This window comes from Hyperolius riggenbachi, chromosome 2 (genome assembly GCF_040937935.1).
Source record: "Hyperolius riggenbachi isolate aHypRig1 chromosome 2, aHypRig1.pri, whole genome shotgun sequence".
Lineage (NCBI taxonomy): Eukaryota > Metazoa > Chordata > Amphibia > Anura > Hyperoliidae > Hyperolius > Hyperolius riggenbachi.
Window position 1 is genome coordinate 525,193,178 of NC_090647.1, and position 24,796 is coordinate 525,217,973.

At 46.1% G+C, this 24,796-nt stretch overlaps 1 protein-coding gene across 2 annotated transcripts in view; it reads right to left on the reverse strand.

Annotated features, from left to right (window-relative positions):
* CCT8 (chaperonin containing TCP1 subunit 8) overlaps nt 1-23,252 on the reverse strand; it is a 35,022-nt gene extending 11,770 nt beyond the window's left edge. Inside the window, exons 1-10 of one of the 2 annotated variants that reach the window (XM_068270600.1) lie at nt 23,040-23,252; nt 17,592-17,682; nt 15,854-15,933; nt 13,412-13,561; nt 8,438-8,618; nt 8,281-8,342; nt 7,554-7,691; nt 5,088-5,266; nt 4,930-4,996; nt 923-1,010 (exon numbers count right to left, since the gene is read on the reverse strand). In XM_068270600.1, the coding sequence (XP_068126701.1) occupies nt 923-1,010; nt 4,930-4,996; nt 5,088-5,266; nt 7,554-7,691; nt 8,281-8,342; nt 8,438-8,618; nt 13,412-13,561; nt 15,854-15,933; nt 17,592-17,682; nt 23,040-23,099 (1,096 nt within the window). In that variant the 5' untranslated portion in view covers nt 23,100-23,252. The remainder of the gene's footprint in view (nt 1-922; nt 1,011-4,929; nt 4,997-5,087; nt 5,267-7,553; nt 7,692-8,280; nt 8,343-8,437; nt 8,619-13,411; nt 13,562-15,853; nt 15,934-17,591; nt 17,683-23,039) is intronic. The other variant, XM_068270601.1, reaches the window with a different exon arrangement.
* Nucleotides 23,253-24,796: the final 1,544 nt, after the last annotated feature.

Genomic DNA, 24,796 nt, shown 5'->3' on the forward strand with positions numbered 1-24,796 from the left:
CAGGTGCAAGTCTCCTGCACCTGCGCAGTAGAGCGGACCCGACAGAGCGGCTATTTCTGCCCATTTCCGAACAGAGAGTCTAGAGTGGGCCAAACATAATGCAAAGTGGGGAAACCACTTGAGGGACAAATTTAATGGCTCTCAGGGCTCGTTCGATCTAAGGGCGTTTTTGCCCTTTTTTTCCAAGGACAACGTTTGTGCTATGAAGAAGGTCGATATCAGCGCGTTGCGTCCGCTTTGCGGTCGGCAAAGCGGTGCCTGTAACATTTTTGAGGGCATTTTTTCTATAATGGAAGGTATAGGAAAAACACACAAAAAAAACGCTCACAAAATCCCTTTGTGTAGCGATTGCGTGAGCGGTTTTAAGAATACATTGTATTTATTCTTTTCCGGGTCAAAGAGTTCAGTTCCTGACTTGTCAGGGATTGAATTACAAAACCGCTCTGAAAAAGCCCTTTACCAGAAGCGCAGTGGAGTGACGGGAGGGGAAAGAAAAAAGCGCTTAAGGACAGCACCACAGGCTAAAGCCTCGCTCCCCATCGTCCGGAAAAAAGGGAGCAACGCTCAGGCTTTCACCTGAGTAATGCAATCGCCCATTGCACGAAGAAGGCCGGCAATAGGATTTGCCGGTGATACGTAGCTCGCATCTGCAAGCTACTCATCACCTTAAACAGACTATGACCCTACAAGTGTTTGGTAACCGCAGAGGTTGTGCACTGCTGAACGACCTTCCCTCTAGTGAGCAGCCTGTGATGAGCTTATAGTACTTATTTCCTCCTAAACTGTTCAGACAGTGGAGAGTGTTGCTGATTGGGCAGCAACTTCTGCTTGGAAAGTTTATTCTGCATTAAAACAAATACATGTATTAAATGTGGCCTTGAGATGGTAACAGATACAAGACAGACATTTCATAAAGACATACCGTGTTTAAATACAACAACCTGCGTGTCCCCGACCTCAGACAAGTACACACTGTCACAGTGTCCCATTTCCTCTGGGGTGGGAGGAATCTGGAGGAAGGAAGATATAATGAGATCAGCTTCTGTTTGTGACAACCTTATTTACATGACAGTCAGCTATCACTATGTCACATTTTATTAATTGAACGATTAATTAAGAATAACTTTTGTGGTAGTGTTCTGTGGCCTGATGAAACAAAATTAGAACTGTTTGGGCCCATGGATCAACTCTATGTTTGGAAGAGGAAGAACAAGGCCTATGAAGAAAAGAACACCTTGCCTACTGTGAAGCATGGCGGGGGGGTCAATCATGCTTTGGGGCTGTTTTGCTTCTGCAGGTACAGGGAAGCTTCAGCGTGTGCAAGGTACCATGAATTCTCTTCAGTACCAGGAGATATTGGATGAAAATGTGATGCAGTCCATCACAAACCTGAGGCTTGGGAGACGTTGGACAATTCAACAGGACGATGATCCCAAGCATACCTCCAAGTCCACTAGAGCATGGTTGCAGATTAACCTTCTTGGCGGTTAATTTTTTCTGCAAAAATTGCAGAATTCCAATTTTTTTTAATGTTTCATGTAAAGCTACCAGAGTGGTAGCTACATGAAACACCACTAGAGGGCGCATGTGGCCCTCTAGTCCGATCGTCGCCGGCATCACCTGTTTGGCTTCTCCTGTCGCCATGGCGACGATCGGGATGACGTCATGGACGTCAGCCGACGTCCTGACGTCAGGGACACACGATCCAGCCCATAGCGCTGCCCGGAACTCATTGATCCGGGCAGCGCAGGGCTCTGGCGGGGGGGGGGGCCCTCTTCAGCCGCTGCGTGCGGCCGATCGCCGCAGAGCGGCGGCGATCAAGCTGTGCGCGCGGCTAGCAAAGTGCTGGCTGCGCGCACAGCAATTTACAAAATGAAAATCGCCCCACCAGGGGCTGAGATCTCCCCCTGCGCGGCATAGCCCGAGCTCAGCTCGGGCTTACCGCCAGGGAGGTTAAAGGCTGGAACATTTTGGAGTGGCCATCGCAGTCACCAGACTTAAATCCGATTGAGAATCTCTGGTGGGACTTAAAGGATACCACAACTGACATGTGGCATAATGAGATAGACATGGGTATGTACAGTGCCTAGCACACAAATAACTATGCTGTGTTCCTTTTTTTCTTTCTCTGTCTGAAAGAGGTAAATATCAGGTATGTAAGTGGCTGATTCAGTCCCGACTCAGACAGGAAGTGACTACAGTGTGACCCTCACTGATAAGAATTTCCCCCTTTTTTATCTCTTTCTTGCTCTCAGAAGCCATTTTCTTCTAGGAAAGTGTTTTATAGTTGGAATTTCTTATCAGTGAAGGTCACACTGTAGTCACTTCCTGTCTGAGTCAGGACTGAGTCAGCCACTTACATACCTGATATTTACCTCTTTCAGGCAGAGAAAGAAAAAAAGGAACACAGCATAGTTATTTGTGTGCTAGACACTGTACATACCCATGTCTATCTCATTATGCCACATGTCATTTGTGGTATCCTTTAAAGATCCAGTTGCAGTGCGCAAGCCTAAGAATGTGACTGAACTGGAGGCTTTTGCCCATGAAGAATAGGCTAAGATACCCGTAGATCGCTGCAAGACACTTGTGTCAAGCTATGCTTCAAGTTTAAAAGCTGTTAAAACTGGAAAAGGATGTTGTACTAAGAATGAATGTCACTTGGGGGTTGAATAAAACGGATAATGATGTGGAGCACAGAAAAGACATTTGTGGTTATTTCATTATAAATGTTGTGTTACATTTGTCTGACTTAGAAGTGCCTCTTTGATTTAACTGTAAACAAGATGACTGAAATGATCAAAATCAATGTCAAACTGGCCAAAACACTCAGTTTCAGTGGTGATTGAATAATCTTGAACGTGTGTACGTGTGTGTACGCGTGTGTGTGTCTATGTAAATAAAATCTAGATTGCGCTATATAGACATATGGTTCTATTTTATTCAATAAAGGGTTAATGCCGAATACATGCACTATTGGATATCCTATTGGTATGAAAAGTACATTCCTACACACTCAAGCACGCACCACTCACATGCACTTCTCCTACTGCAGTAGGTAAAAAAGGAGAGAGTTAAATTAAAACAATAAAAATAATAGTAATAAAAATATAGTCCTATTGGATAATAGCCATATCCGTGGCGTGTGTTCAAAGAGTAGTATATTACTGCTGTTTCCAAGAATCACTTGATCTGTAATGTTTATAGTTACTAGTTACACTGACTATTGTCCAGATTTAGCTCATATTAGCAGTAGTATAAAGAATTTTCTTCTACGTGTTTAAATTGCACGTTGGTTCAATAACACTGCTTAAATTAATGAACAGTTATCATCATCATCGATTAATCTCCTCCAGGGGCACCAGGTTAGCTCCGGGGCTAACCTGGTGCTCTGGAGGAGATTCATCGATGATTCCTTCTTTATTTGGAAGGGCACACAGTAGTCTGGGGGAGTTCTTCAGTTCGATCAATGTCAATGATTATAATCAATTTTTACGGGGGAGTTTAGCAAGCAAACTTTGAATTTTTTGGATCAGACAGAAGAAGGAAAGATTGTTACAAAAACTTATTTGAAGCAAGTGGACACTATATTAATATCGATAGCTGTCATCACTTGAAGCGGGTGTTTCTCATCCATGTTAATTCCTTTACTGCCTCCTAAAAAAAAAAAAAAAAAAAAAAAACCCCTCTAGAGAACTATGCAGCTAGCCAACCTCACCAGCACAGGCTGCTGCAATGAATGAGGACCTGCTGAATGCAGGACCATTGCCCCAGCATAACTGGGTGTTGCTGCATTGACCGGAAGTGACGTTCTGGCTTGGAAATATTGAACGCCATAATCAATTGGGCAAATTAAAGTATGTGTTCTTTTTCAGTCGAGTCTGGGGATGGCGATACGTGATCTGCAGTCAGCCCCAGTAAAGTCCTTGACCAGACTGGGTCAAGTACTATGGGCACATGCGCTGAACCGGCAGCGCGCCTCCTTGCTCATGCTCCCATGGGCGGGAGTGTTCTGGGTATGGGCAGTTCAAAAAGTTCGCAGAGTGCAAACCAGCTAACTTGCAGACTTAATTTGGACTGACCACGGCATAACGAAGGGGACCAAGACGACATCGATGGACCTTAAAGCAAATGTGAGTTTGCAAACGAAACAGATACTTACCTCGGGAGAGGGAAGTCTCTCGATCCTCCAGAGCAGTCATTCTCAACCAGGGTTCCCCGAGTACTCGGCAGGGGCACCTTGGCATTTTCCCCTATCGCGAGGATGGGGGACGTATGATACAGCACATTATAATAGGGAATATTGTAAAAAGAAGAAAATTGATAAAAAGCACTGTAATAGGGGGACACTAATAGGGGTTAGTGAAATAAACAGCCACACCTACTTTTAAAGACCATGCCTCCTGCAAAATAAATCCTTGAGATCCAAACATTATTTGCAGGGTCCTGCCAGGGTAAAAAGGTTGAGAACCACTGCTCCAGAGGCTTCCAGTCTCCCTCCACCTCACCTTTTCTCCGCTGCATCCTTCCGAAGCTCACGGCCACGCAACTGTATGAGAACAGCTGCACTGCTCCTGCACAGTAGCATAGACCCACCCAGGCTTCAGTGGGAAAAGCCAAGCCAAATCCAGTCCATGACACTGCACAGATGGCTCTTCCATGCGTAGTAGCACAGACCCACTCGGGCTCGGCTTTTTCTGCCAAAGCCTGGCTTTTGAGGAGGACCCAGCGCTGGAATGTGCCGCTGGAGGATGACGGGACGAGTACCCATCTGGGTCACTTGTATTCCCTACAGATATTCTTTAAGAACTGCGGAGGGCTGGAAGAACCCCTCCCCCCCCCCCCAACTAAAAAAACAAACAAAAAACAAACACCTTTTCCCCCCACCTTGGGTATCCTTTAACGCCTTAGCACAAACGTTTTACTTACCAGCCTTGGCAGGGCTGTTGCACTGACGGTCTTGCATAACCTTCTTAGATCCCATTTAGAGTTCAGCCTAAACATAAAGGATCATGTTAGTTTGCTGCACATATTGTACTCCATACGCCTTAGCTGAAATCAGTTATCACTGCAGTGGCGGGTCTCACCTGACTACCATAAGGTTGTACTTGTTTGCATAGTGTAAAGCCATGTCTGCCACCTTCCCACCGGTCACAACAATATTGGCGCCAGTTTCGGCGATGGCCTTCACGTGCTCTTCCATCTTTGACTCCTCCCCCTTGCTGAAGTTCATCAATTCCTGAGCGCTGTTTATCAGTACTGTTCCCTGTTATACACAGAGAGACAACATGTTTTAGGAGGGTGTGCGATGTGAAAATAAAATACAATCTGTACCAGCCACACAGTAGCGCTGAAGTGATCCACATCAGGATGCTACCATATATTTCTTCCACCTCCAGAGATCCCACATAGGTTCTTTAGATACCTAGGAGTGCAACTCACTGCACAAAACAAACATAAAAGGATTCTCTCAGTGGAAAGTTCCAAAGACACTTTGAGTCCACGTTTTCAGGAATGCAGCAAACACTCACATTCAGAGGGTCCTACTCCAGCAGAGACCCTCCTGGCTAATACACTTCCCACTCTATGTGGTACTCCGCAGATATACTTGCGATCAAATATGCAGCAATGTCTTTGGAACTTTCCACTGAGAGAATCCCTTTATGTTTGTTTTGTGCACTGAGTTGCACTCCTAGGTATCTAAAAGAACCTATGTGGGATCTCTGGAGGTGGAAGAAATATATGTTAGCATCCTGATGTGGATCACTTGAGCGCTACTGTGTGACTGGTACAGATTGCATTTGGTGAAAAGGATACATCTTTGCAGTAGCTGCAGCGTGATATTTGAAGGAAGGAAGAGCTACCACTTTGGGGCGCCTCTTGAAAAACTGCTGAAAATAAAATACCACCTAAAAGATCTATAAAATAATAAGCCCAGAATCAGCACTATGTACCACTTCACATAATAAAAGTGACAGCCAGGCAATATAAACAAAGCCAGACATGCTGGCCTGAGTGTGACAAATCCTTAGGCGTGTACAACTGTTCACAGTTGTATTTTTACTGTATTCATGGAAGAAAAAAAAAATTGCTGCCATTTTAAGTTTGTGTTGCCACAGGCAGAACAATTAGTGATTTTTTAAAATCTAACTGTTGCAACACTAAATAGAAGCGCCAGTAAACTTAGATAGTTTTAAGATTCCTTAAAGGACTTACGAGCCCAAAATGTCTAAAAAAGCAAAGTACCTGTAAGCTGTTTAAATGCACGGAGGACGCCGTCCGCGCCCCCCGTGCAGTTCCGCCGGGTCCCCTTCCTGAAATCGCCCCCCGCGCCGACCCCGACCCCCCAGGCCGGGTCGGGCTCTCGTGCCGCTCTCAATATGGCCGCTTCTATTGGCCGCGGCTGCGCAGTCCGCCTGGCCGCAATGCGGCTGCGCAGCTCTACGGCCAACCCCCCGAACCACGCACTGTAGCGGACTGCGCAGCCGCGGCCAATGGAAGCGGCCATATTGAGAGCGGCACGAGAGCCCGACCCGGCCTGGGGGGTCGGGGTCGGCGCGGGGGGCGATTTCAGGAAGGGGACCCGGCGGAACTGCACGGGGGGCGCGGACGGCGTCCTCCGTGCATTTAAACAGCTTACAGGTACTTTGCTTTTTTAGACATTTTGGGCTCGTAAGTCCTTTAATGATTTGACAAATTTCAATTTTAACCCGTTAGCAGCGTAAATAGAGAAGTCAGCAGAACTTCTTGTGCTGTAAATTCTTGGAATGCTTTGACCTCTCTCTATACTAGCAGAAAATATAGAACATAAAAAGCAGAAGTTATGGTCTCACACCGCCCTCTAGTGACAAGTTGCCATACACATTACAGCAGTACTAATTACAAGCAGGGAAATGTAAAATAAGAAGGGGATCTGAGCAGTTTTTGTAAAATCCATAAACACAAAACTCCCCGAGGGCGATTTGTAAATTGTGAGTACCATTGAGGGGTATGGCAAGCACTACTTAGCTTTGAGGGGCTGCTCCCTAAGCTCCCCCCTCCCTGGCTTCAGGTGGCAGTTTGACTCGCTCGAGGCAGCAGTGCGCCCCAACGGCTGCTGCAAAGCATGGCGGGAGATGTAGTACTTTAGTGTGAATTCCTCTGGTGGCCAGGGTTGCATGGTACCAATATGGCTGGAGAAGATGGCGCATACAGAAAGAGGGGCTAGGGAGCAGCCCCAGGATGGTAAGTAATACTTGCCGCCCCCCCTTCCCCCCAGAAAACACCATTTATGAACCTACTTCAGCGTGGGGGGGGTCATTTTATATTATGAAAGCCGTACTCAGATCTAATTGAATCATAAATCAGAGTCATAAGAACCATACAGGATGAATTGGAAACCGCATGCATTCAGGATGAATTGCGTATAACACTGTCCTATTAATCTGGACATAGATTTAGCCAAAAAGATAATCTAATGAAGAATGAGAATGTCTAGTCCAAAATGTTGACTGGGAAAACCAATGTCTGCCACGGGATAACAATGCCTCCAAAGCAACACAGAGAATACATACCTTTGTTTCTGTGGTCATGCCATCAAAGGGACAGGAGTACACAGCAATTTTGGCATCTTTAACGGATGTAATATCTCCTTCTGTTTCTTTCTTGAAAACCATTCCATGCAAGACTGAGGATGCATTCATTCCAGAACCCTGGAAAATAAATCGATAAAACTTAAAAGTTTTTAGTAGGACCCAATTTTGTACAAAACATTAAGGGCCCTTTCACACTGGTGGTGTGCGACAATTTACCACACGACAATAAAAGTCTATGGGTGCTTTCATATTACCCACGGAGCGTTGGGAGTGCTCAATCTAATGCGCTTCCAACACGACGCTAGTGCACGTATCTGCCTCGACGTGCGGTGCAACGCAGCGTGACCAAGCGTCCAGAAGGATACGAAACGGCCATCCCTTGGGCCACCTCAGTCCCTCACCTCCCACCTCTTCAGCGGCATCTTGTACACCACACACCGACGATGTAGCGAGTAGATCTGTACACGTTTTGTAACCACCTGTTGCATTAAATTGATTTCCATAGGACGGAAGGTTCACATATCTTTTCTTTATTGATCAACGTCGGTGTGCGCTGGACCAGAAGTCAAGTCTATAGCGATGCAACGATTTTAAAAATGTAGGTGTAAATTAGTAAAATATAAGTTTTTACAATACGCTTCTGTATACCCGAAACAGGAAGTGACCTGTGATATTGGAGATTTGGAATTGGAATATGGTAACTTACCAAGATTTTGCAGACTCTGATGTTATCGACGTTGAAATTGCCAGACTCCGGTAAGATAGAAACTGCACAGACATGGAAAAAGAAAATCAAGGTTCTCCATGCATTAATATTTCACAAGTGCTAATCTAACAAATAGGACATGTGGTATCCGTCTTACCACAGGCCTGGCCGATGAGGTTGGACAGGAAGTGCTCATTGCCATACTGTTTGCTCATGATGGAGGTCTGCAGGAGGGAGGTCACCTCTTCCAAATCCCGCAGGTTCTTGGCAGACTTGCAGACCAGATCTGGGAGAATCTCCAGAGCCTTCTTGGAGGCCTTTTCATAGCCTTCAATGACCTACAGCACAAAGTCACCCTTTAGTATGCGGAAGAAACATCGCAGAGCTGCCAAATGTACGCAATGGGGTGCAAACAAAATTTCCAGGATTTCTCAACATCTCATCTATGGTTTCAAGACAACAGGATTGTTTTGGGCAAAATAATGAAATAATATGAAAAACTAGATTTTAGTTTTTCTAGGACAAATGCTCATTAAAGAGACACTTAAAAAAAAACCCAAACAAACAAAAAAGCCCCCCGGGGCACTTATCTCCTCTTCACCCAGCAGGATCCAACACTGGCTCCCCCCAAAAATCGGAATATTTACCTTCCCGGCACCAGCGCAGTAGCAGTTTTCCCGATGGGCTCTGGCGGAAATGGCCAAGGCCAACCGTGTCCGCTCTACTGTGCAGACGCAAGTTGTATTGCACCTGCGCTGGGGCCCAGGAAGGTAAATATTTACATTGCCGCTGTTCAGGGACTGCCAGTGCTGGATCCTGGACAGTGAAGAGGACGGATCCAAAGCATTCTCTCTCACTAGGCGAGAACCCCCCAGGGGCTGTTTTATGTTTTGTTTTTTTTGCAGATTCTCTTTATACAATTTGGTCCTGGTCTGTCCCACTACATTGGATGGCTTAGTGATGTCACTGCACCGGACATGCATTCTGTCAAATTTCTACTGCCTACTGTAAGTGACAGCAACATAGGAGAAAAGTCATTTATGGCTCATTTTACTCTGGAAAAATGTATTTCTTATTTGTGTATGTTTGCACATATTTTAAATTTTACAGTTTTTCGCTGTAGTGCCCCTTTAAAAGTTATTTGAGGTAGCCGCTATTACTCTCCTCATCCTAAGTGCCTGCGGCAATCATCTGCTGTCACCTCCGTGTGCGTGGTGTGTGTCCCGTGGCCGTGGTTTCCTGAACACTCCCGCGCCTGTAAGAGTAATTGCCAGCTGCAGCCACACCCCGCAGTTATCACTCACCTCCTCTCTTGAGTCTGCAGCGATCGGCTGCTTCTGTCTCACACTCCTCCTCCCTAGCGGCTGGTCGCATCTGACCAGGAAGTGCCAGCGCCAGGGGGAAGGCATGCGAGACAGCAGAAACAGCTGATTGCCGCAGGCTCAAGAGTGGTGGTGAATGATACTTTTACAGGAGCAGGAGTGTTCAGGACACCGTGGCCCCCGGGACACACACCACACACACGAAGAGAGACAGCAGCCGATTGATCACTGAAGGCACTTAGGATGAGGTGAGAAATAGCGGCTGCCCCTAATTACTTTTAACTGGGAACATGGAGAGAGACTCGGGAAGTGGAGGTAACGGACACAGGGGACATGGAGGCAGACTCAGGGTGCATGGAGGGGAACAATAGGCAGACATGTACGGGGACAGGAGGAGTACATGGCGGGGGACAAGTATAGGACACCAAGGGGGACAGGAGGAGGATACAATAATTACCTATAAGACGTCCCAGCACTATATAGGGAGTGCAGAATTATTAGGCAAATGAGTATTTTGACCACATCATCCTTTATGCATGTTGTCTTACTCCAAGCTGTATAGGCTCGAAAGCCTACTACCAATTAAGCATATTAGGTGATGTGCATCTTTGTAATGAGAAGGGGTGTGGTCTAATGACAACACCCTATATCAGGTGTGCATAATTATTAGGCAACTTCCTTTCCTTTGGCAAAATGGGTCAAAAGAAGGACTTGACAGGCTCCAAAAAGTCAAAAATAGTGAGATATCTTGCAAAGGGATGCAGCACTCTTAAAATTGCAAAGCTTCTGAAGCGTGATCATCGAACAATCAAGCGTTTAATTCAAAATAGTCAACAGTGTCGCAAGAAGCGTGTGGAAAAACTAAGGCGCAAAATAACTGCCCATGAACTGACGAAAGTCAAGCGTGCAGCTGCCAAGATGCCACTTGCTACCAGTTTGGCCATATTTCAGAGCTGCAACATCACTGGAGTGCCCAAAAGCACAAGGTGTGCAATACTCAGAGACATGGCCAAGGTAAGAAAAGCTGAAAGACGACCACCACTGAACAAGACACACAGGCTGAAACGTCAAGACTGGGCCAAGAAATATCTCAAGACTGATTTTTCTAAGGTTTTATGGACTGGTGAAATGAGAGTGAATCTTGATGGGCCAGATGGATGGGTCCGTGGCTGGATTGGTAAAGGGCAGAGCTCCAGTCCGACTTAGACGCCAGCAAGGTGGAGTACTGGTTTGGGCTGGTATCAAAGATAAGCTTGTGGGGCCTTTTCGGGTTGAGGATGGAGTCAAGCTCAACTCCCAGTCCTACTGCCAGTTTCTGGAAGACACCTTCTTCAAGCAGTGGTACAGGAAGAAGTCTGCATCATTCAAGAAAAACATGATTTTCATGCAGGACAATGCTCCATCACACGCGTCCAAGTACTCCACAGCGTGGCTGGCAAGAAAGGGTATAAAAGAAGAAAAACTAATGACATGGCCTCCTTGTTCACCTGATCTGAACCCCATTGAGAACCTGTGGTCCATCATAAAATGTGAGATTTACAAGGAGGGAAAACAGCACACCTCTCTGAACAGTGTCTGGGAGGCTGTGGTTGCTGCTGCACGTAATGTTGATGGTGAACAGATCAAAACACGGACAGAATCCATGGATGGCAGGCTTTTGAGTGTCCTTGCAAAGAAAGGTGGCTATATTGGTCACCGATTTAATTTTTTTTGTTTTTGAATGTCAGAAATGTATATTTGTGAATGTTGAGACGTTATATTGGTTTCACTGGTAAAAATAAATAATCGAAATGGGTATATATTTGTTTTTTGTTAAAGAGAATCTGTATTGTTAAAATCGCACAAAAGTAAACATACCAGTGCGTTAGTGGACATCTCCTATTCCCCTCTGTCACAATTTCGCTGCTCCCCGCCCCATTAAAAGTGGTTAAAAACAGTTTTATAAAGTTTGTTTATAAACAAACAAAAATTGCCACACAAACAGGAAGTAGGTTGATGTACAGTATGTCCACACATAGAAAATACATCCATACAAAAGCAGGCTGTATACAGCCTTCCTTTTGAATCTCAAGAGATCATTTGTATGTTTCTTTCCCCCTGCAACTCTCATGCACTGAAGTGTCAGGCTGATTCTTCCAGCAAACAGCTCTGCCTGTGTTTGTAATTCCTCAGTATGTGAAAGCCCAGCCAGCTCAGAGGACGATTTATCCAGCTTGTAAAAGATAAGAGCAGAGAGAAGCTGCCTTAATCTAAATAACACACAGGCAGTGTGAATAGAGGGGGCCTGGAGGGGGCGTGCATAGCAGAACCAAAACACTGAAGAACTTGGCAGCCTTCCAGACACAGGGTGACAAGTCCAACAGGGGAAAGATAAGCTGATTTATTACAGAGATGGTGATAGTAGAAAGTGCTGCAGTAAGCCAGAACACATTAGAATAGGTGTTGGAACTTGTAGGATGGTAGAATACCGGATGAAATTTTTGTTACGGAGTCTCTTTAAGTTGCCTAATAATTATGCACAGTAATAGTCACCTGCACACACAGATATCCCCCTAAAATACCTAAAACTAAAAACAAACTAAAAACTACTTTCAAAAATATTCAGATTTGATATTAATGAGTTTTTTGGGTTCATTGAGAACATGGTTGTTCAATGATAAAATTATTCCTCAAAAATACCACTTGCCTAATAATTACGCACTCCCTGTAGATGCACCAGTTTTATTATATTTTTTCCCAGATTTTTGCTCTCAAAACCTAGGTGCGTTTTATAGTCCGAAAAATACGGTAGACCTCATTTTTGTATATTTTGCCTAATTCCTTTAAAGAGACTCCGTAACAAAAATTGCATCCTGTTTTTTATCATCCTACAAGTTCCAAAAGCTATTCTAATGTGTTCTGGCTTACTGCAGAACTTTGTACTATCACAGGCTCTGTAATAAATCAACTTATTTCTCTCTTGTCAGACTTGTCAGCCTGTGTCTGGAAGGCTGCCAAGTTCTTCACTGTTGTGGTTCTGCTATGAACTCCCCCTTCCAGGCCCCTCTATGCACACTGCCTGTGTGTTATTTAGATTAGAGCAGCTTCTCTCTTCTCTCTTATCTTTTACAAGCTGGATAAATCATCCTCTGAGCTGGCTGGGCTTTCACATAGTGAGGAATTACAGACAAGGGCAAAGCTGTTTGCAGGAAGAAACGAGCAGCCTGAAACTTCAGTGCATGAGAGATGCAGGGGGAAAGAAACACACAAATGATCTCTTGAGATTCAAAAGGAAGGCTGTATACAGCCTGCTTGTGTATGGATGTATTTTCTATGTGTGGACATACTGTACATCAACCTACTTCCTGTTTTGGTGGCCATTTTGTTTGTTTATAAACAAACTTTTTAAAACTGTTTTTAACCACTTTTAATGCGGCGGGGAGCGGCGAAATTGTGACAGAGGGTAATAGGAGATGTCCCCTAACGCACTGGTATGTTTACTTTTGTGTGATTTTAACAATACAGATTCTCTTTAATGCATTTTATTCTTACAGGGGTACACCTACTAATGTTGGCACTACTTACTCTACATGGTTGCCTTAGTCTTAGTGCATCTATTTTGGGGTACTCTTTTCCTACTTTCCAATGAGATGCAGTGCAGAAAAGCCCCTGAAATAAGCAGTTCACTTGCAATGTTTATGCCTGGTGTCCTGTTATGTGCTTATTCTTTATTCTGACTACAGGCTTGCTTTCAGTTGCTGAGCATAAAGCCTCTCACAATCAAATGAACAGAACCATCTAGCAGTGTGCAACATGGAGAGATTCCCCACCTCAGAGACAGACAGGCCCATCCTCAGCAGCTCTTCTGCCAGCTCCAGCAGCGCTCCAGCAAACACCAGAACAAAGTTAGTGCCATCGCCAACTTCCTGCTCCTGCATGTGTGACGCCATGACAATCATCTTGGCAGCCGGGTGCTGGACCTACAATACAAAAAGAAACTACAGTTACTCTCAGCTAAAGTATACACAAAAGCAGGGTAGAAAACTGACCAGAATGAATCTCTCTACTTCTGAGTGATTAGTCTTTCTATAGTACCCATGAAAAGTACTGCATTGCCTTCTTAAACTTCACGATGGTAATTTCTAGTGTTGCTCGGGGTTAATTAATTAAAAAGTACCAAAACCAGTAAAAGCCTGCACCACACCATTGGGGGGGGGGGGGGGGGGGGCAGAGGGTTAGTGTTTGGCGCACTCTTTAATTACCAATATAGGGCTAGGCGTGCTCTCTGGCTGCCTGTACTGGGAGAAAACTCACTGGCCACAAATAAGGAGGAGATTGAAAGGGAAGGGGGGGCGCCTTTGGCACACTAACCAAATACCTAAAATGGGGTGGGGAGTGCTCTCTGGCTACCTGTACTGGGAGAACACTCACTGGCTACTGAAACTTTTAAAAATATATCACTTTACATTTGAAAAAAAAAAAAATTGAGAAAAAAAAAAAGAAAAAAAAGCAATCATACATTATGCCAGTGGGTGATTTCAGATTATAGCATCTACTCTACAAAACCACAGGACAGGATAATGCATCACTGTGAGTGGTCAAAGCCATGCATTATCATTCCTTACTCGCCTGTTATCCAGGCCTGCATCCCAAGCCGATCCTTTACAGCTCATCATTAACTATTTCCAATACTTTATTTATGATCATCCATGCCCTCCCCCCCTTTTTCCATCTGCACTAGTGAGTAAGGAGTGAACTATCAGAGGGGGGTGGGGCCAGGGTGTGTGCTCTGAACCGGGTTGCAACACCGTGTTAAGGCTGAACGGTTTCGCGGTTTTAAAATCGAAACCGCGATACCAGTCAAGACGATCTGGTGATCGTCACTAGCTGCCGTTTTCCCCGGGGCCTGCTGTGCAGCTTCGCCTACCACCGCCATCACATGATTAGGAGGATCCAGTGATTGGCCGAAGCTGCGCTGCTCAATATGGTGCCGCCTACCATCGCAATACAAAGAGCCAGCGATTGGCAGAAGGAAGCTGCGAGGCTACTCGAAACAGATCCGCCCCCCCCCCCCGCCGCCCTCATACAGGAGACTCACAGGCTCCGCGGTGCACACAGTGTTCGGCTTAGTGCTTGACATCACAGCAGGCTCCGCCACCCCCCACATACATGCTTCGTCTGCACTTCAGCTCCACTCACTGTCGCCTCAAAGTTGTTAACCCACCGTGCCAGGTCAGCGGCATCGCACAGACCTAGCTACCACTAGGCTCCGCCCCCCGCCGCTTCCCTTCATACACTGGTTGTGGCAGCACCCATGTTTGACTACGTATAGTGATGCCCCTACACCTGACTTCCTATACTGTGGGAACCTATCCCTGGCTGGCTGGCTGGCTGGATACCTACCTATACTAAGTCTGCACATTGTGAATTTTTTGTGCTAAAGCTCGAATTGGAAAAAAACGTGAAGCAAATTGGAATTTCTGACAAAAATCATGCAACTCAAACTTTACCTAAAATCGTTCAGCCCTACGCTGTGTCAATGCAATAGATCATTACGTAGCGAAGTGTATCAAAGTCTCGGATCAGAGGGGCCTTTCGGACCGGATCTGATGGCGGAGACTCCAGTGGCAGCCTGAACGCTACTGACGCCGGACCACATCTGACATGAACCGGAAAGGGTTAATGCCAGGTTCACACTTGCACAGGTGAAAAACTGATCCGCGAAACGGAAAAAGGCATCAGTTTTCCATCCGTGACCCTCCGTTTCAACAGCGTGCGGTCAAGGCGACGTAAGTGTCGATCGGAGGAAGGAATGGCTGCAGGCCCAAACTTGAGGTCCGTTCTGTGTAACGGGCAGAACAGATCTGTTTGAATGGAGCAATGTGGACGGATCCTATTTATTAACATGAGACCCGTTCACCTCCATTAGGGTCCATTCCATTTTGTTCCGCTAAATAAACCATTTTTTACTCCTATGTGAACCGGGCCTAAAAGAAGCTCAATGAGATGCAAATTATCCCAGTTTGCACGAAAACTATATGAAACTGAAAATGAGCCCCAAATACTTCCTGTTGCATTTATTGTGCCCAACTCCAAGTTGCATATAATTTGCACGTAACCCAACTTATTAGCCTATCACAGAGCATCTCAGCTCACCACTGACAATTACAGCAGCTGAGCATGCAAACTTATGGGCTCAACTGGCAGTGCAGGGGAAAGAAGATCCAACCTACCCAATTCATCCTCCTCATTATGGTATGAAAGTAACTTACCTCCAGCTCTCTAAGGATGGTGGCCGCATCATTAGTGACAAAAAGCTTTTCCAAGTGATTGATAACCATTTTGTTCATTCCTGCGATAGATAGAGAGCGCACATGTTAAAAAGCAAAAAGCCATGAAAACTGGAGCGAGAGAACCATGGAGCCTGCCATACAGCCTTCTTATTTTGGGCTTGAGTCACTAAACCATGATAACTCAAATATCACACCTTATTAAAGACTATACCTTATGAAAAGATATCACACCTTTTCAGAGTAGCATAGTGAGCACTACGAACTTATGCCCGCTAATTGGCAATGGCACTCATCCTGCCCTGAGCCCCTGCGGGTTCGTAGCACTCGCTTCGCTACTCTGATAAGGCGTTAATTAACTTTAATAACGTGTGATATCTTTTCATAAGGGGCTTGATTCACTAAACCGTGATAACTGATATCACGGTTGCGTTAGCGTTTTGCACGCTTTATAATGTGCGTAACTGTTTCCATGCGCAAACATTTGCAATTGCGCACTAAAAACGTTACGCAAAAAGCTAGCGCGACCGTGATATCAGTTATCATGGTTTAGTGAATCAAGCCCTTAGTGTACCAAAGGAAAAAATATACTTACCTAGATAGGATAGTCCAGAGGCTTCCCATGACCTCCTGGGCCGCACCATTACCACAAGCGGAAACACAAATGAAATCTGACTCGTGCCTGATGGATTTCTGATCACGGTCGCTCACGCTGTACGGCGCAGTAAGCTGGAGCGACTCGTGCACCGGAAGAACCCAAGCTCCTGCGCAGGTGCAGCCGCAATCATCCATGAAGGAGCGTGTCCCGGATCTTCCAGAGGCGCCTGGAAAGCGGAGGTAGGGTGAGGAGGACACAGGGAGCCTCTGAAAGATCCCGAGCCTTTCCTCGACCTAGGTAAGTTTTTGTCCAGTTTTCAATATGGTTTCTCTTTAACGTGGACCTGAACTCTTGCACAGGACAAAGGGAAACCAGAAATGCACCTCGTTTGCATTTAGAGAGTTTAGCCAATCTAATTCACCCTCAAATTGTAATTTGATCTCTCAGCTTTGTCAGCTCAGGAATTTGTAAACACAGGATGTTAACTATATCTGCTTCCATGAAACCAATCTGCTCTTTTTATTGCCCACTTATGTTAAGCAGTAAGATCAAAGCTAAAATCACAGCAACAGCACTGCAGAACGATGTTATCCCCCCAAAAATCCCCAGGGAAAAAGTCTCCCCTGGCTTCCTGGAGGAGGCAGAGCTTTGCGCTGCAGCTCTACCTCTGCCGATCTCCGCCTCTTCCCACCCCTCAGTCTTCTTTCACTGAGAGGGGCGGGGAGAGGCGGAGATTGACTGGAATGGAGGCAGAGCTACAGCTCAAAGCTCTGCCTTCCCTGTGCAGCAAAATCCAGGACCTGGAAAGTCTAGGAATTTTGCCCCAGAATTTTGGGGGGATAATTACCTCGCACTGTTGAGGCAAATCAGCTTTGATCTTACTGCTAAACATAAGTGGGCAATAAAAAGAGCCAATTAGGAAGTGTACTGATGACTTCAGCCAGAAAGTCTCCGAAGAGCAGAGCCGCCAGCAGGAATGGGAGAGGACGCCGGTGGCCTGGAGGCATCCCCAGGTAAGTCACAAATTCATTTTTATTGACTGTTCAGGGTCCCTTTAACAAATTAAAAATTCACTTTCACACTTTTCTATAGTGTCACGGCATCCATAGCAATCCAACTCACCATTTGGTCCATATGCAGTGCGAGTAGTCTGGGCAAGCTCCTTACAGGCCTGGATGTTTCGATACACTGCTTCTTCCAAGCCAGAATAGTGCTGGAAATAGACACAGAAGGGTTAATACTCAGAATCTATTTCCTTTCACCAAGCACTAATCATCCCCGTTTGGGGGAACGTTTAGGGGGTGAAGAGGAATGAGAGGAACCCCAAAGACAATAAGCATCTTCAGGAGATCAAGGGTTCATTCAGGAGGAGGACATAGACTTCGTTCTATTTTTTCCATTTTCAGGGGTGTTTCAAAGGAAAGTACCTCAGTGTGGTGGTGGTGTGCAGATAAGCTTTAACCCATTTTCAGCTAATACCCTAAGGTCGGTGTTCTCCCCAGGCTCTTTGAGGGTACGTTTCCATTGGTGCGGTGCGATTCCAGTGCGGAAAACGCATGTGTGATTTTGCATGCGGATGCGTTTTTGCATGTGTTTAGTGGCCAAGTGTTTTAACCATGTCAATGCTGGTGTGCTTTCTACATTGTTTTTACCCAAAATGCGTTTTTCCTATTAAATACATTGTATGCGAATCGCATAGCAGCATGCGGATTCTGATGGCTCTGCCGTGCAGATTTTTTCTACACATAAAGTGGAAACAGCCCCATCCACTTGTATTGGTTATGCGAATCTGCATGTAGAAAACGCATGCAGATTCGCCCTAGTGGAAACGGGCCCTTAGCTGGGTGCTCCATCCGGCTAGTTTTGTTGAGCACCCGGCTGTCATCGGCTCACCACCTCCTACGTTGTAAGCTTAAGAGAACCCGAGGTGGGTTTGAAGAATATTATCTGCATACAGAGGCTGGATCTGCCTATACAGCCCAGCCTCTGTTGCTATCCCAAACCCCACTAAGGTCCCCCTGCGCTCTGCAATCCCTCATAAATCACAGCCACGCTGCTGACAAACAGCTTGTCAGAGCTGGCTGTGTTTATCTCTATAGTGTCAGTCTGCTGCTCTCCCTGCCTCCTGCAGAACTCCAGTCCCCGCCTGCATCCCTTCCCTTCCTGCTGATTGGAGGGAAGGGACGGGGGCAGGGACCGGAGCTATGCAGGAGACGGGGGAGCAGCTGAGACTGACACTACAGATGTAAACACAGCCTCACAGCACGGCTGTGATTTATAAGGGATTGCAGAGTGCAGGGGGACCTTAGTGGGGTTTGGGATAGCAACAGAGGCTGGGCTGTATAGGCAGATCCAGCCTCTGTATGCAGATAACATTCTTTAAACACACCTCGGGTTCTCTTTAGTTGCTCACAGAAGCGCCGGCCCTGCATTCTCATCTCGCCCCACTTGGATACTTTTTCTGCCACCCGGCTACTACTTCATTCCACCCAGCTGGTAAAATAGCTGTGGAGAACAATGCTAAGGTAACAACATACATTTTTTTGTCAGTTTTACGGATCGGCAAATGGACATGACAAATGATCCCATCTTATTAATTGGATTTACTTCATTCCATTTACTTCTGAGCATTTGCAATGGAACCATTGGATGCATATTCCATAGAAGCTTATGGTGGAAAAGCATCTCTTTCAGGCTCTACAAGGACCTCAACAGACCACTGGAATGGATCTTGCACTGTCCCCTCTGGCTGGCTGAAATATAGCCCTAGTGAATACCTCCCCCACTTCTCTGACATTACTAACACATGAAAGTTAAAATACCCCTTCGCATGGCTACTGGTAAGATATGAGATTTCCTGTTGCCTGGGCCTGCATAAGACTATGTTGTGTCTGGAAACATGCTAGCCAGGGCTGTGGAGTCGGTCCAAAAATCCTCCGACTCCTCAGTTTAGGATTCCACCGACTCAGACTGACTCCTCGACTCCGACTCCTCTAATTTGCATATTACAATTTTGTTGATTAAAAGTACGTAACATGAAATTCGTCTCTTAACTGCCAACGCTCAGGAATTTTACAAGACAACTGAAGTGAGAAGGATATGTAGACTACTATATTTATTCCCTTTAGACTAAAACTAGTCCTTAGTAAGAGTACTTGTAAAAGGTACAAACCGGAACAAAGAACATCTATCAGGCCCTAGACAATGTAAGTGTGGGTACATGTAACAATGATGTGCAGGTACTCTCCAGGGGAATGAGGAGATTGTAAACAGACAACACCTCTGTGTTCAATGTGCACAGCATTCTCAGTGGATTCCCTGCAGCTCTGTGGGGAGTGCATATGTAGAGTATAGTACTACTGTGTAACAAAGTAAACCTGAGACAGATGAAATTAAAGTTTTATACATACCTGGGGCTTCCTCCAGCCGCCTTCAGGATAATCAGTCCCTCGTTGTCCTCCTCCACCACCTGGATCTTCTGCTATGAGTCCAGGTACTTGAGCTAGTCGGGCGTAGTGCGCATGCACACACTCCGCCGCCAGGAGCATACTACACCTGTGCAGCACTATTGCGCAGGTGCAGAATGTTCCTGGCTGTGGGAGCGGCATGCGGCCGGACAGCGCTGACTGGCTGAATTACCAGGACTCATAGCAGAAGATCCGGGTGGTGGAGGACAGCGAGGGACTGATTAGCCTGAAGGGGGCTGGAGGAAGCCCCAGGTATGTATAAAACTTTACTTTTCATCCGTCTCAGTTACCCTTTAATTTGTAGTCACCAAACCAAATTTTAACAACCTATCAAATTATTTGATTTCATCAGCAAAGGGAGTGCATACATTTGCATAAATCAGCATCAGTGCAGAATTATTTCCATCTCATTGACCATCTCTATTAGTGACACAGCTACACATCAGGCTTTATTCTTACAGCATAGATGTTATTTAGTATATATGAGATTCCTGTGTACACATCATATATACAGTCACAATCAGATATGTATATCTGACCTTAAAAATACGGGGAATGCTTTATTGAAGCAGCACAAGTAACTAATTTTGATTGGTTTATTTCATTTTTGTGGACTAAGCACAGCTATTACTGTATATATACATTATTTTTAATGACTATTATCTGAGAAATAGAACATTTTATCATATTTTCTATTTTAATTACAGTTACAAATTCATTAGGAGTCGGTGCATTTTTTCCCGACTCCAGGCACCCAAAATTGCCCGACTCCACAGCCCTGATGCTAGCCACTGTGAATAGTGCAAATCCATAGAATATTGAATATGCTTACGAAGACATTGGCTCCGTACTACTTTGTGCATGCACCCGTGTGTGCACGGTAAGGTGCACTCTGGTACACAAGTACTTCAGAAGGTTTCCGAGGCACCAAATTAAACAGGGGTGACGTCACTGGAACGAGGAGTACAAGAGAGGACAGGGAAAGCTCTATTTGGACCAGTGAGTATTTTCTCATCACTTCCCACTAATCAGAATCCAACAGACGGTTTCTATCGCTTTTCTATAATTCATGGTGGTTTCATTTGCTACCTCTGGTGGCCTCGGATGCACTTGTGTACCAGAGCGCTTCCGAAGACAAGTGGCTCCTTACCGTGCATGCGCGCAGAAGCACATTCACGCATGCGTAATAGGGAGCGTACAATCTTTGGAAGCACAGACGTGTATTCCACCAATTCATAGTGTATTCAAGTGTACACACAACGGGGGTGACAACCCTGGAACAAGGAGAGCGAGAGAAGACAGGGAAGGTTTTATAGGACCCAGAGCCTTCCCTGTGAGTACATTTGAAATCCGGCCACCGCCCACCCCCCTTCGGGACCCATCCTCCTCTGCCATACATCATCTCCCCCCCGAGCTCTCGGCAATGTCTCTGCGTCCCTCCATGCACAGAGACAAAAAGCACTGACACGCGTACATGGGACGCAGGGACACTTGCCAATTATTAGGTAGGATATCTGTGCTGTACTGATAAATAGGGACAGCAAGATATAAAAATGCCCATACATCTGCCAACTTTGGCGGCTGATCAACCAATTCAATTATATCAAATTGGTTGAAAATCAGTGCCACCAAGTGCAGGCCCAACCGACGATACAACTAATTTTGGCCCGGGATTGGTCACGTTAGTTGATCGCGCCTGGTACAAGATGTCAGGCAGAAGTTGGTTGATCGGGTGTACATCAGTAGATTTCAGAACAAGCGACAAAATCCCCGCCACTGCCCCCTAATGTATAAAAATGCCCCCCATGAGTGCATTTATGTCCTGTGTCAGCCTCCACACGGTGTCTGTAACCTCAGGGCGGCTCTCCGTACATGCCACTGGCACATAGCGTCTGATGCTATGCGCTAGTGGCGTATATGGTGAACCACCCGGACGCTATGGACACCGCATGGAGGCTGACACAGGACAGGTAACGTATAAATGCACACACAGGGAGTGGGCACATTGATATATGAAGGGGGCAGGGCGGACGCAGCGGGCTCAGCTGATTCCCTGAAGATTCCATGCTGAAATCTGACAGGAATCGGCCTGCGGTATAAGGGCACATACATTTGAAATCGGCGCCGGTAGACTGGGGCGCAGGATACAGCCGGCATAGGGCTGATCCTGCTGCTGCACAAGTCCGGGCCGTGTTACTTACTATTCCTCCTCCAGGCCGCCATGGGTAGTGGGGGAATGATATAATTCGGCTTCCAGCGATTGTTGAAGGCCGATTTATTGTGTTTTTTAAGCAACTTCGGCTCCGTCTTCTGATGGCGTTCGACGTCACTCACTGAGCACCGCTATAGATGTGATTCCTATTTTACAATCCAATGTATCAACACACCACTCCAGATTAATCACGCTCTTTTATTGAGCCATGTATGTCTACAAGGATAATAAGCCGACAATTGTTTCAGGGGCCACGCAAGGTCCCCCTTCATCAAGGCGTGTGGTCCACAACACACCTTGATAAAAGGGGGACCCTGCGTGGCATCCAAAACAACTATCCGCTTATTATCCTTGTGGACATACATGGCTCAATATAAGAGCGTGATTAATCTGGAGTGGTGTGCATTGGATTGCTGATTTGAAGGAGACATTGCCTATGTCACAGTATCAAGCACCCAGCATTACTTTGACGGACTGCCCTGCCACAACCTTTTGAGTGATTCCTATTCTAGTCTATGGTGGCGCCAGCTGCGCACAAATCTCCTACGCTGAAAAGCACTGCTCTGATATGGGCAGCTTCAACAAACTTATCAGATTCGATTAGAGATAAAATTTGTCTCTTTTGAGGAATCTGCCCATAATCTTCTGATGTATGGGCACCTTCAGACTTTCTTATGAGAACAGTGATGGAAAATGTCTGCTTGAGTCTGGTCAGCATTTTCTCATCACACTATGGTATATAAAAGCAATAACCCCCCTTCTGCACAGAGCAATCACAGCAGAGGTGAGACAAAGCATAGAGATCAGCCCCATGTGACAGGCAGCCTGTGAGCCTGAGGCCTCGTGTTCTGGAAGCTTCCACGTGCCGCGCTCCCCCCTCTCCCCCGTTACCTTGGCTCCTTCCTTCAGCATCTGGGCGAAGCCCGGGGCTTTGGGGACGTGCAGCGCCATGTGTGCGGCTTCGGTATCCGGGGAACGAGAGGAAACTCTGAAGCGCACACTACCGGCGAGAAGACAGGAGGCTACCCACAATCCCCCGCGTCTCAGACAGCAGCAGCCGATCCGCACAGCGACTCAGCAGCCTGACAGGCGGGAGCTATGGAGGGAAGGCGAGCGGCAGAGCGGGGGATCTATGCTATCGGGGTGCAGCTACCCGTCCTGTGCAGGAATAACCTCGCCCAGAGGCAGCAGCATGGAGAGGGCGTGGCCTGGTCGTACCCCGTCACTGTGCCTGGCCTGACATAGACCATATATAGATTTTATAGCAGATCATCTAACACTGTGCCTGATCCGACATACCGTATAGATTTTATACCAGATCATCATCGGGCACTGTGCCTGGCCTCACATAGACCATACAGGTTCTCTACCATAGAGATCATCGCCCAACGCTGTGCCTGGCCTGACATAGAATTTACGGTAGATTTTATACCAGATCGTAAGGGCTGAGACACACCAGAAAAGCTGCTCAAACGCTAGAGGTTTCAAAAGCTCTTCCCAATGTAATGCTGTGGGTTTTTTTTTTACAAAACCTCATCGCTCCAGTGTGCATAGACACATAGGATAACATTAGCAGGTTTCAAAAACTCAAAACGCTCAGAAAAACTCCTCTGGTGTGCACCAGGCCTAAGGGCTGGTGCACACCGAGTGGGTTTTCAGGCGTGGATCCGCTAGGGTAATGTATTTCAATGGGGTGGGTCACACTAGAGCGGGAGGCGTTTTGCAGAAACGCATACTCCCGGGCTGAGGCATTTTTTGAATTGCGGAGGCGTTTCTGCCTCCAATGTAAAGTATAGGAAAACCACTCTGAAACACGCCAGTTCACAGAGGTTTTGCAGTCGTTTTTGTTACAGAAGCTGTTCAGTAACAGCTTTACTGTAACAATATATGAATTCTGCTACACAAAAACCGCTACCCAAAACCGCAAAATGCTAGCTGAAACGCTTCAGAAAAATAAGAAAAAGTGTTTCAAAATCTGCTAGCATTTTGCGGATCTGCTAGCGGGTTTTGGTGTGCCCCAGGCCTAAGCTGGGTGTCTGGCCTGACTTAGGCCCAGTGCACACTGAGCGGTTTTAGGTGCGATCCGCCGGCCGTAAAAACGCTTGGCTAATGTATTTCAATGGGATGGTGCACACCTGTGGGTTGAGGTTTTTCCGAAACCGCAAACGTGCCTCCTGCTGCGCGTTTGCGGTTTTCTGAAGTGTTTCGTCCTCAATGTAAAGTATAGGAAAAACGCAAACTGCTCTGAAAAACGCTACATCAGAGCGGTTTGCCAGGCGTTTTTGTTACAGAAGCTATCCAGTAACATCTTTTACTGTAACAATATGTGTAATCTGCTTCACAAAAACGCACCAAAAACCGCTAGGCATGTTTAGAAAACGTCTCTAAACTAGTCTAGAATCGCTCTGAAATCAGCTCCAAAAACCGCTAGCGTTTTGTGGATCTGCTAGCGGTTTTGGTGTGCACTGGGCCATAGACTGTATAGTTTCTATATCCTAGAGATCATCATCTGACACTGCCTGGTGTCACATAGACTGTATAGCTTTTATACCATAGAGATCATTCAGCACTGTCCTGACTAGTGGCGTACCTAAGGCATTTGACACCCGGTGCTGGTTATTATAAGACACCCCCCCAATCGTAAAGTG